The sequence below is a fragment of the Lytechinus pictus genome, chromosome 2 (assembly GCF_037042905.1).
Source record: "Lytechinus pictus isolate F3 Inbred chromosome 2, Lp3.0, whole genome shotgun sequence".
Lineage (NCBI taxonomy): Eukaryota > Metazoa > Echinodermata > Echinoidea > Temnopleuroida > Toxopneustidae > Lytechinus > Lytechinus pictus.
Window position 1 is genome coordinate 21,956,141 of NC_087246.1, and position 12,916 is coordinate 21,969,056.

The 12,916-nt window shown below is 38.4% G+C and overlaps 1 protein-coding gene across 3 annotated transcripts; it reads left to right on the forward strand.

Annotated features, from left to right (window-relative positions):
- The first annotated feature begins 1,266 nt into the window (after window positions 1–1,266).
- On the forward strand, window positions 1,267–8,977 carry LOC129254569 (GAS2-like protein pickled eggs). 3 transcript variants are annotated; one of them, XM_064113146.1, is made up of 2 exons: window positions 1,267–1,691; window positions 4,980–8,977. In XM_064113146.1, the coding sequence occupies exon 2, from the start codon at window positions 6,227–6,229 to the stop codon at window positions 7,169–7,171; it is 945 nt and encodes a 314-aa protein (XP_063969216.1). In that variant the 5' UTR covers window positions 1,267–1,691; window positions 4,980–6,226; the 3' UTR covers window positions 7,172–8,977. The 3 variants fall into 3 exon arrangements, with proteins under 3 accessions (XP_063969216.1, XP_054749021.2, XP_054749022.2); XM_054893046.2 differs by having other exon boundaries at window positions 1,267–1,668; XM_054893047.2 differs by having other exon boundaries at window positions 1,267–1,668; window positions 4,983–8,977.
- The last annotated feature ends 3,939 nt before the right edge of the window (window positions 8,978–12,916 follow it).

Genomic DNA, 12,916 nt, shown 5'->3' on the forward strand with positions numbered 1-12,916 from the left:
AAATAGAGAAAGATGAAGGAAACAACGAAAGGAAATAAAGAGAGAATTATTAGGAACAAGCAAGAACAGGAAGCAGAAAATTTAAGAAAAAGACCCAGAAATAGTGGATTCAATATAGGCCAACTAATACTATACATAATAAGTCCACTGCAAAAACTCTGGTGTTGATTTAACACCAGCCCGGAATATGTCCAAACCAGAGAAGTATTGAAACAACACCAGTTTGGAATCAAACCGATGCTGTTTATTAATACTTCTCTGGTGTGGACATATATAGATTCCGGGTTGGTGTTAAATCAACACCAGAGTTTTTTTTTGCAGTGTAGGCTTGTAAGTCTAAATAAGCCTGACGATTATCATGCTCATGCCCCCCCCCCAAGATATTTTGAAAACATAACTTTTTTACTGAAAATTTCACAAAATTCACCAAAAGGGCGCATGAAATCCTTCAATTTCACTTTTACATTAGAAAATGCAAAAACGCCCCAATTACAAGCACGGTTGCTTCGCTCCTCGACCCTTGCTTTTGAGTTTATTCAAAATTTTGTATGCGTCCTGCCCCCCTATGAAAAAAAATCTGCGTACGGCCATGAAACTTGGTTGATCATTGGGCATAGGTCAATTATATCTTTTGTAGAATTAAACAAATTTTATTTGAATGAAATTTGTCTGTGCCTTATTTTTGCAAGTCACAAGCTCTTCACATGTACTTATCTTTCAACATCGGTGCGTGTTTCATTTTAACCAATCAGCTGCAATGATTTCACTATCTCTATAACGGATATCAGTGAACATTCATGCCCCATGGTCCTTTAAATACAAGGTTACATGTATATGGGAATGTGCCACTTGAATGGAATTCTCTTCTCTTTTCTTTAGAAACTTAAAAGTAGGCCGACCTCGAGCAAAATAAAGTCATGTGTTTATGATAGGCCTATTTCTGTCATAATTGTTCCAGAAATATATTTTCTTTTACTATGGAAAAAAGAGCCCTACTTACATGCATGCAACATTTTCGGCCAAAACGACACTTCGAACTTCAGTGGTACATGCATTTTGAACTAAACAAGTATGAAATTAAATAAATATATTGGCTTAGAATAGACAGATCATGAATCGATCGATTGATTTCTTCCTCGAGAGATAAATCAATCCAATGTCAGCAGCATTGTAAATTGTACAGCGCCCTCATAGGTGTGTTGTTTGAACACGATTCAAGTGAAACTCGTTCTTTGGGCTGGGTCGTTGTGTATGTTGTCTGCTACATTTAGTGGTCAGCACTCAGCAGAATATCACAGTAGCCTGTTCGGACATAGGGAATTACGTATGTGTAAGATCATTCATATACCGTATGGTAAAAACTCGTTTTTTGCCGCTTTGGGGAGTGTCCCTAAAGGTCCGATTTGAACTGGTTGGACCGGGATGGTTATCTTCACTTTCCTACAATTTGCAATCACTGGTAGGCCTGAACGACATCATACTGGAGAAACACACATCCAACATGGGAATAAACTTGGATTGTAGATCATACTCTGGGAACCTTGGTTGCATGTAGACAGTCGCTGACAGGATAACCGGCCGGCGTGACCCCGGGGTCGCACGCCCAAGCTTCGTACAAGGAAATACCTGTGTATGTGACTCGTTCTCAATGGAATTACGATTTAAAGGGTAAGAAGATGGCAATTTCAAGGGTGAGCCTTCTTTTTTTGTACAAAGGTTGATGGTGTAAAATGTTGTTGCTTGTCAACATCAAATTAGAAACCACCGAATTTGTCGGATATTATAAAGCCAACATAATCTGATTGTGTTTGCCTGCTCCAGTTTTAAATGAATCCTTTCCTCGCATGCTTTATTTAGCTTTTTTATGTGAAATTTAGAGCTATAACTTGTTTAGTATTGTTTGATCATGGACCTAGACCTACCACTTCTGATATCGGATCATATTTTGTTCTCACATTTTTTCATTACCTAATAAGCTGGGTATGTCTAACTCTATTGTACAGTTAAAAAGTAGTTACATAATTATGGCTAGACTTGATTGTCCTATTCAGATTGATAATAAAACATGAATTAATTTTATTGTAACATACAGGAACAAGTGAATCATTTCATTAAGGCACACAGCATGTAGATCTTGACCACCTAAGGCTTTTAATTTTCATGCAGATATCAAGAATAATTATGACGCAACTGGCAAGCATTGGTATAAATTGTAATATTTTGGCACTATCCCAGCTGGAAATGAAAACATTATTTGTACAATAAGCTGTAAGGCATGTATATCCCGCCGACCGTCTCGAATAGCTGTGTTGCCTCTAATTGATTCCAATTAATTTTCGAGGTGACTTCCAAATTCAAATGAGGGATTGCTCACCAATGGGGGTCTGAAAGTCTCTCACGTCTAGAACCTCCTTCTCTTTCTTTCCTTCCCTGTCTTTGTATATTTTACTTGTTTATTTAGACTTTCTTTTGACTTTTGTTTGTCTCTTCCCCCTCTCCTATAATCACTTGCTCCCTCTCCCTCCTTTTCCCGTTTCTTGTCCCCCTCCTCATTTCTCCTCCTTTTTCTTCTTCTTCATCTTCATCCTTCTATCTTATTCCCCTTTTTCTTGTTACTCTTCTTCGTGTTGTCGTTCTTGTTTTGTTCATATTTTCTCTTCTTCTTCTTTCCCTCTTTTCCCTCATCACTTCTCCACAATTGGCCAATGGCATTCACTGTCTCTCCCTCAATAATTTTATAGACTGCCTGCATGAGATGCTGCCCTTTCTTTATTATAGAGTTTTAATAACGCCAATCTATCAATATATCGGTCAATGGTCAACTTGTATTATTTTGCTCATCAATATACGAATGGTCATCTGCAATTAAGGGTTTAATAAAATGCATCAGTGTCAATTACTAGATAAAGTTTTCTCAGCCGATAAGGTCACTTTGGGTATATATACAGTAGCGTAAGGGGTCAGACATAGCGTATGGGGCACCCCTCCAAAAAAAAATCTTTTACCCTTTTTACACAGGATTTTCTTAACCCCGGACTATCGCTAACCCCGTACTATCCTTAACCCCGTACTATTTTTTTTCCTTTTCACACATGCCAAATTGTTATCGCTAACCCCGGATAAGGAATGCTTGCTTTTCACACACGAAACTCGCTAACCCCGGACTAGTGGTTTTTGTCGATCATTCGTAGTACAAGTACTTCACTCGTACCTTTTTACACACGCTAAAATTTCCTTAACCCCGTACTATAGGTGGGGCTAAATTGCCATTTAGCCCCACCATTTAGCCCCACCTATAGTACGGGGTTAAGCTTAGCCCACTTTCGTTTTAAACTAGCGATCTTAACCCCGTACTATCGCTCTTAGCACCGCAATTGCTGGGATAACCCTGCTTTTTTGCAGGGCCAAATAATCCCGTACTAAAGGTGGGGTTAGCCCACTTTGCAAAAATGCTGTGTAAAAAGAAAGTGGGCTAAGCTTAACCCCGTACTATAGGTGGGGCTAAATGGCAATTTAGCCCCACCTATAGTACGGGGTTAAGGACATTTTAGCGTGTGTAAAAAGGGTATTTGTAATATCCAGAGTGTATCATTTCACCGATTCTCCTTTCCTTTTCTTTCTTTTTCTCCCTTTTTTTAATTTAATTTTATTTTATTATTATTATTATTATTTTTTTTTTTTTTTTTGGGGGGGGGGTTCCATGGCGCCAAAGCACCCAACCTTTAAGTCAGTGTATCCCTAGTCTGTTGTGCAAACCCTTCACTCGAGTAAAGGGTCTGAATTGCAGCCTACTCATGCCTTGTGCACTGAAGGCCATCTCGCTCAGGATTGAAACAGCAAGTTTTGTATGTGCTAGTCTTTGCGTGGAGACACACTTATTGATCAAAGTTTCAATCAGGGTCTGTGCCTGCAGACTAGTGTAGCCCTACCTCGAGGAGAAACAAAAGTCTCCTCGAACAGTTCTTTTCCTTTAAATTTGAAGGAAAAAATACTTACCTGGGAAACTTTCTCCAATGCATCTTTTATGAATATTTTCGAAAGTAGATAAGGATTTAACTAAGGCCTGAATCCATTAATCAGGGAATTGTAAGTGTCATTAACAATTCCCTGAGTAGATCAAGATGAGAAATTCTGGAGAATATTATAAACATGATTATGGAAAATATCAACGCAATTAAAATCATGTTAAATAGCAAACGAACAATGCAGTTATTCAGTAATTTTCAAAATTCTACAGATGTTTCCCATTGAGGTGCACGAAAACTGGGGACAAAATTTAATGAATCAAAAAGTCTAATTGAAATCGATAATTCCGCTTGTGATATAGGCTTACCTATGGATGACACTCCTATAAAAATGTGTTTTCAATTTGCATTAATTTACCAGTACGCTTATGAGTCACATGGTTCAAAATTTAGTGAAATCTGTTGTTATTCGAAAATAATCCCTTGCATAATTATAGTCTTCAGTTTAGATCTGAATTAAATAGATAGTTTTTTTTAAATCAAACATCGTGTACCAAATAGGACCGAAAACAATAACTGTATTCCATTAGATTCATTTAGAGATGTATGCATGATAAAAAGCAGATTTAACTATATTGTCACACCCGATCAATGGATTTGCTTAATTTCGTGTAGGCTTTTTCTGCAGGTTCGGTAAGGTGAACCAGGCTTTATAGTATGTGATGTTTCTTATATTAAATACACTGGGTAATCGGGTATATCAATATTATTTTTTTATTGAATGTTAATTAAAACGCGACAATATAATGTGCATAAAACCCAATTTATTTAGATTTTGTTCTCTCAGAAATTGATATATGAAATGTTTGGCTATATTTTCACATTAGTCCTTACGCCTATCAAATTTCATTTTAAGCGACTGTTTTGGTATGTGGGTATTTTCTTTCATTGCTCATTATTTGTCAGAATATCTCGTCCTATCTCATTTTTCGTTTGGTTTTTCTTACCTCCCAGAAGCAACTCCCCTATCCACCGAAGGAATCACCTGACAAATTCCCAGAGTTAAGAAAAGAAGAAGAAAAGTAGGGCATTGTCTTGGCAACCAACCCGGCGTCTTTAAGCTCCGCCCATAGCCATGCCTCCCCATGACGACAGAGGAGTCCCAAGTTCAACCTCACATTCTCTCGCAGTCATTCAAGCATCGAGACTCGGAGTATACAGTCGTGACTCAAAGCTGGATTTCTTTTGACCAATAGGACAACCACTGTAATCGTATTGGTAGCTTTAATTGAAAGTTTAAGTCCTTTTGAAGCTGATAATCTCTTGTTCAGCTTTTCTCTTCTTTTTTTTTTCAATTACAGCGGCGCACGCAACCGGCGCTGCTTTTATTGACAGTGTTTCTTTGTAAGTCCTTCTGGAAGGGTGCCCACTCGAACGCAAACAAGTGATCACTCTAGCGTGTTACCTACAAAACCTTGTCATCTTTAGCCACTCACAAATGGTAATAAATCTTGCATATTTGTGGGCAGCTCTCTTTTGTGTTTTGGATCTTTTGTGTGTTTCTGAAATCATTCAGAACGAAAAAAAAACTGGAAGTAAATCATCGGCAGTAATTCTTCAAACCAGCAAGTGATCAGCACTCATGTTATATTTTGCTTCACATGACAGCACGTTCGGGCCAAATTAACAACGAAGTTATAAACTTGGACGTGGTTTTGTTTTTTTCAGTTAAGATTTTTCGTAATCTTTTTCGCTGTTCGTGAATTTCGTCGTACCAACTGGGAATTATTGATTGAACCGTCTTTGCTTGTGGATCGATGGGAATATAAATGGTGTTTTGCCAACACGTGTATATATGTCGACCGAGGGCTGAACAAGGTTAAATACATACGACCAGTTTCTAAATTGATGAGACGGCTACTGGAGTCCTAGGCTGACGTTCATGGTCATAATTGTGTTCTTTGGACTTTAGCAGAGCAAACTTTGTCACGTCTGGTGTTATCATTTCTGAATTTTCTCGACCTTCTTGGAGATATGTGGTGATGTGTTCAGCAGGCAGAGTGTGAGTAAGACCGAAACCGTGAATGCAGGATCCAACTTTCTCACACAAAAGGCAACAACATCGAATAATCAGCATCTGCTGCAGTTCTATACCGCGCATCATGTTTGGGCATTGTTTTCAGTTGCGGCTATAGGATAATGAAAATGATATTTTGGTTATTTTTTTCTTTGGTGATCGATGATAAAAGCCCGAATTCTCGATGGTAGCCATGGACGGTTTACAGACATTGCACGACGAGCGTGCCCGGTACGAGAATCCTTACGATGACAGGTACAACTCAACCTGGGAAGGTGCATCCCTGAAGCCTTTCAGAACCAAAGATGAATACCTCTACGCGATGCGAGAGGACCTTGCCGAGTGGCTCAGTAACATGTACGATCTGGAGATCCTACCAGAGTCTTTCTTTGACAGATTGGAAAATGGTGCTCTTCTTTGCCAGCATGCCAACAAAGTCCGCCGTGAGGCAATTGCCTATCGATTGAGAAACTTTCCTGACGAGGACGACGTCGAGTTCGTCCAGGGAATCTTCGTCAAACATGACGATTTACGATATAAAATCGACGCCAAAGCGGGAACGTTCCTTGCCAGGGACAACATCAGTAATTTCATCCATTGGTGTCGGCATTCCCTGAGGATTAATGAGGTTCTCTTGTTTGAATCGGATGATCTTGTCTTGAGGAAGAATGACAAGAGTTTTATCCTCTGTCTCCTTGAGGTCGCTCGTCGAGGTGGTCCCATCGGCATGCCCGTCCCGATGCTCGTACAACTCGAACAGGAGATCGACAGGGAGCTCGAAGCCGGCACGCCATCGGAACCGGACTCCTTTACATCTACAGAACCAGCATCACCAAGCTCGGAAACTACGACCGATGCCGAACCAGAGTCCGAGGCTGATTCCGAAGGACGTCCCATGGAATGTTCCTCGTCACCCGAACCATCACCCCAGAGGAGAGGATCAAAAGTCCCAAAGGTGAGACCTAGGACAAGGCGTTTGTCGAAACATCATATCCAACAGGAAGATGGAGGGGATCCACCAAAACAGATCATGCTCAACGATGAAGTACTCAAGACCTTGGACGAACTGGTGAGTAGAGTTCATTCAAACTTCCTATTTTTATCTTTCTTTGAATCATTCATGGAATAGGTTTATCGCTTGTGGTGTGTTTTTATCTTGATGGAAGACAGAGACACATTGAATACATAACTCGTAATTAATTTATGGTTTCCACTACTTTCCACTTATCCTTGCACTCGGTGAATTTATAGGAACAGCCATCAGATAGATGAGGGTATGCGTAAAGTGTGGTTTGGTGAAAAGCACCTAACAGAATCCATATTATCCATACAGAAAGGGCCTATAGTTTTGTTGCAAACGCAAACCCACTACTTATCTCCTAAATAAATTTTGTATCAAATAATATGAATAGCCTGAGTAACTTTAGTAGAAAGCAAAATGATTCAGCAGCTTCTTCTTTAAATTAATATTTTAATATTTTGGTCTCAGAAATGTAATCTCAGATAACCAAATGACCTAATTCTGAAGTATAATCCGTATTCATTCTCTCGATTTAATATAAAGCCATTGGATTGTACATTGTGCAACAATACAAGCAAACCGTCATCAGTTGATGGATGTGTGCTATTTTATTTGTAGCACACTCTGTGGGAGACAAGATCTTTCATTCGCGTGGTTCACATCATAATAGTAAGCATAAGTGGAAAATATTGTTAAAAAGACAAGAATGCTGTCTTTTGAATCCATGCACTTTTCGGCCCAATAAAAACAGGAAGTCACTTTTGTAAGTGTGGTTGAATATATCGATATTAATTTGTTACTGAGTAGGCTTGTGGTAATCGAAGACAAATCATGTTTGCTCATCGCAGTCATATTAATCAAAACATATCTATTTTCTTTTCAATGATGGGTTGCAGTAGAGCATCTTAAGAGGGAATACTGTGGAAGAGGCTTTCTTTCAGTTTCACACTCCAAACATTTGATTTTCTGCCAAACACTCGACGATGACATCCAACACCCTGACCTCAGCTGAACTCTTATCCCCCACCTTCATGTTTTAAAATTCTCGGTATGTTCTGCTCCCAGCGGGACTGATGCCATCCAACCATAGATGCTTGTGAAAAAAAGAGCCCTTCTCAGATGGCAATGGCCTAGTTAAAACATGTTTTCACCCTCAGGATATAGGATATAATTCCGAACTGAAACAGAATACTCCTGTCCCTTTATAATGATATGTCTCTATGACAACGCATGGAATTTGCCATTTTTATTGACGAGAAGACAGAATACATAATATTTGCAGAACTGAATCTCATTAATTGATTGATTTTCAATTGACCAGCAGAGAACATTCTCACGCTTGTTCAAGTTGCCCAAGTCTACATGATCTGATTAGAAAAGTTCATGTCGATTAGATTCAAATTTGACAGTTTCTCCTGGATATCAGAGTTTATTTCTAGCAAATATTTTTATACTGTTATTATTTCCCGTTTTAAACGGTTGTAATTTCATCATATATTTTATACGCATGCGTACATGTTATGGTCGGAAAACTGTCTAGGGTTCTGAGGGGAAAACTGCGAAAGTTCATCTGAGAATAAAACAAATAGAAATTCCGGTGCGTGAGATTCGCACGACAAACCAAGGATAAGATGAAATGTTAATCCTGTCAGAGAAGAAATAATTATCAATATTGCTGTAAACAAGGATTGACTTAAAATTGTGGTTTTGAAATAAGTTCTTGAAATATCCTAAGACCGGCGTATGGCGAAGGTTTCGATTTTTTTCCTTCCGGGAAATATTGGAAGGATTCTGTGCTGAAAGAATCAACTTATGATGAGGAATATTTATCAAATAAAGCAGACAATGTAGAAGAAAGTGAAACTTTCAGTGAAACGGAGAACATTACAATAGAGCTCTTTATCTTGAAATAATTACTGAAAAAGGGTATCTCCACTTGATGCATAATGTATTACAGAATTTGTACGAGGTTTCCTTGTGTATAGCTTAAAAGAAAAATTTATTTATGAAGGATAATGAACTTTGAGAAACTGGCTCATTTTTTTTTCGTTTTGTTGATCTATATCTTCTATAGCAACTAACAAGTACTCAGAGAAATAGGGCTTGACCTGAACTTCAGCCAACTCCTTTCCGTTAAAGACTGTTGTTATCCAGGACGCGTGCTGACTTAATTATCTGATTTTCTTTACCGTGGTTTTGAGGAAAAGTCTAATTCGATTAGCAGGTTGTTTTGATCGCCCCTTGTTCAGTGTGATTCCTTTGTTTTGTTCGCTGCAGGTTGAAGTTGAACTTGAGGTCCACATGAATGGGAAATTTATTGCATCTAAAGATGTTTTCCTGTTCCATTTCATAGTATGATTTTTTTTCTAAATTATTGGCTGTTGTATACAAAAGTTTGCATGGAAAGTTTTATTGCCAATACTGAGCCATGCAAACACTGTTCTTTCATGAAGACCAAAATCCATTAATTGATGCAGGTAAATAAAATTCAAGTCCATTAATCAATGTAACCTTATTTGAACACAATAATTCCATCCTTGCAAGGTTGAAATACTTTTGCAGTGTGCCGCTCTGTAATTAAATGGTCGATAGTCTGATTTTGGCCAATTCGTTTATCCCTTTTAATCATAATTACATTTTCCTAAAAATTTAATCTGTTTTTTTTAAATAAAATATACGCAAATGCAAGTAGTTTACGATGGTCGCGGAGGAAGTACAATTTATCAGTTTATCATTTTAATCTCAATGACTTCTTATATTTCGACTAAATATTTAAGGAAAAGTATACAAGGACTCTGACAGTGGGGTGACAACGCAATAATATCAGCATTCACTGTGTGCTCTGGCCAGCATCGGTCATTATATTCCAATCCTGTCTTTCAAGTTGATGACCAAAAGGTCACTTTATAGGCTATCCCCTCTGAATGACAAATCTTCGTAACTGATATAGCCTTTAGGAGTGTGGAATAAGGAGGGCGATGACATCTCGAGATTCGGGATAGCCACTTCTTGATTTCAGCCATCCGTGAATGTGCTTTAGAATGGACACGGTCAAGTCCGTCTCGTTTCTCAAGCAGTAGCTGAAGAGAGAGATAAGTCCAGGATTTCTGCAGGAGTTTGGCCTGCGGATGTCGCCATCGCCCTTGTGAGTAACATCCCCACCCTGGTCATCGGACAGAGTTAGCCAATATTTGATCAAAATATACTGTTCTTTGCCGAGGGCGAGGGAGAGGTTACACGGGAGGGAGATCGAAATAAACAGTAGAACCATGTCGATGAAATCTATTTTCGATAATCAAATGTATGTTCTTAACTGGGTGGTCTGGTTATGCCGTTTGTGTGACGTTGAGTAGCGGATATTGGGATAGAACACGGGAAGGCAACAGGCGACAGATCAACCTTAGATCTGGCAGCTCCTTGGGTTATCCCGTTCCTTGACACCTGAAGTAGTTAATCCCAGGTGTTATGACGAACCGCTATAGAACCCCCAACAACGTGAATGATTAATTGCTTCATGTCCAATGCCTAATCCTGGTGCTTTTTATGGTATAGGCCTATAGATGTATGTCTATTTTAGATTGGAAAGTGGAAACCATGTCGCCTCAATGGCTTCAAATAATGAGTTCTTTCCCGTAGTCTGCCATTGTAGCCATGTTGCTGAACATTGACAGGTGTGACTTCTGAGAGGTAAAAGGTGGTTGCTTCACTCCTTAAAGGATTAACACTTAAAACCACGTTATACCCGATGAAAAAGTTCTATATTTGTAATAATTAGATTCTGTGTTTCTAATTTCCTTCAAGAACTACTCCTACACCTGTTTGACTATAAAGGCCTTTGGTTTGACCGATTGTGATAGGATATGAGGCACTTACACCACCATTTTCTTTGATATTATTGGAAAAGATTGTATTCCATGTCTTACAAAATAACAAAAGGAAAATAAGTTCTATAGACGGAGTAGAGGGACGAAGGGGGGAGACCTTAGGGTAACAAAAGTTTTGTAGAAAAGTCTTACCTGCACTACATAACGACGCAGTACATGGCATACAAGGTCGTTCACATCTCCATGAGGTCATAAGAATGTGTCCCCAACCTTTTGGCCCGGGTATCACTTTGAAATATCGAATTGATATCAGTCATTTGTAATCCAGTACATCATCATCCATCACCGGCGTCATCACCTTGGTAACGTCGTAGAAATCATGGACCTATTAGGTCCATGTAGAAATGAACTCGCTAATAATGTCGTTTGCCATGGAATTATTATTTTAAACATTCACCCCACTAGTTTCTTTGTCGTTTGTTGTTCCGCCCCCCTCGCATGAATCCGCAGGTATATTTGGATGTCTCTCAAAATACATTTATATATCATTTCCTATTATGAATGAGGCTCTGACTCGCTGTTGGCGAGACTGTGGACCAAATGCTTGATGGAATCATGATATGACATTACTGTCACAAACAACCAATGATTATCAAGCTATGACCAAGAAAAAAGGTTACCAAAGCAGAACTTGAATATTATAAGTGATTATGCTGTAATATAAAAAGCAAGAATAAAATAATTATGTGTATTTTCACAGTAAATCACGCATTTGATGGAATATCAAATTAAACGTCGAAACCAATTTGAAAATTCATGCTGATGTGCGTCCTCGTCTGTGCGGAGTTTTTAGTCTCACCCAAAAGACTTTTTATTCTAACTTGACGTTTTCGAAACGTAGTATGTCTACTTGTTGTATTATTGTTATCATCAGATCATTGTTATTTATCATTGTAAAGCACTTGAAATGGGATCGGGTTTCTACACTTTTATTCATTTTTCTTTAAAACAAAAGCAATTATTGTTGTACACGATCTGTCAATTGAAATAAAATTATGGTTTTGGGCTGAAATGGGAGAAAACCGTTTACCTCAGGGGGTCATTGTTAACGATCTGGGGGTCGTAGTGGGAATTGAATACGTCTTCCAGGTGTACTTGACTTTTGCTCCGAACGGCGAAATTTATTGGCCAAATTATCTCACAGGGGCACATGGAATATTGCTCAAAATATTGAATATGACTTATGAAAATATGAATCAAGGAATCGGATACAAAATTTATCTCTCATTATTTGTCACATGTATGCACTAATGAGAAAAGATCCGAGTATAAGAGTAATATTCCAAAAGAAAACAAGGTATTGAAATATGCTCAACAAAATCAAAGAAAATGGTCTTGAGATGGTATTATACATAATTCTGGAGGAGTTTGTGATGCAAATTTCTGTTTACTTCCTGATTTCCCCAAGTTGGTCCTTATACGCTTACTGCGTTCCTCAAGACATGAAGCTTCTTAAAAGTTTAGCCTTTGTGACGACACTCGAGAGACATGAAATGACAATTGTCGCTTCGGATTAGAATTTTCTTATATCTGTTTCACCCACAGTCCCCACAATGGATGTCTCTTTGAGATAATCCGATTTCTAGTTCTCTATTCCTTTCTCAGGCGTTTTATATCTCAAGGAGTCTCCGTCCTACCGATTACTTGATGACAAAACCAAGCAACGTCTGTCTTCTTTATCCGTAAAAATGCAACGAAAAGAAAATGTTTGACAGTCATAATAGACAGTCATGAATATGTATTTATGCACCGCCAACCCGTAATGTTAAAACAACACTATCGATGTAAATCCATTTCAAGCATATTACAGCATTGTTCATGTTGTTGATTTTAGGGTGTTGACATGGCTAACACTCTGTCAGTTGCTGTAACACATTTTGTTATTTAATGCTGTATTCAATTTTTCAGGATTTGTAGGGTGCGTCCCGTCCCTTTTATATCATTAAACACTCACTTGGGTTATTCTAAG

What these genes read in the sequence shown, in the direction of transcription:
- LOC129254569 (XM_064113146.1), top strand. Translation starts at nt 6,227, where the DNA reads ATGGTAGCCATGGACGGTTTACAGACATTGCACGACGAGCGTGCCCGG.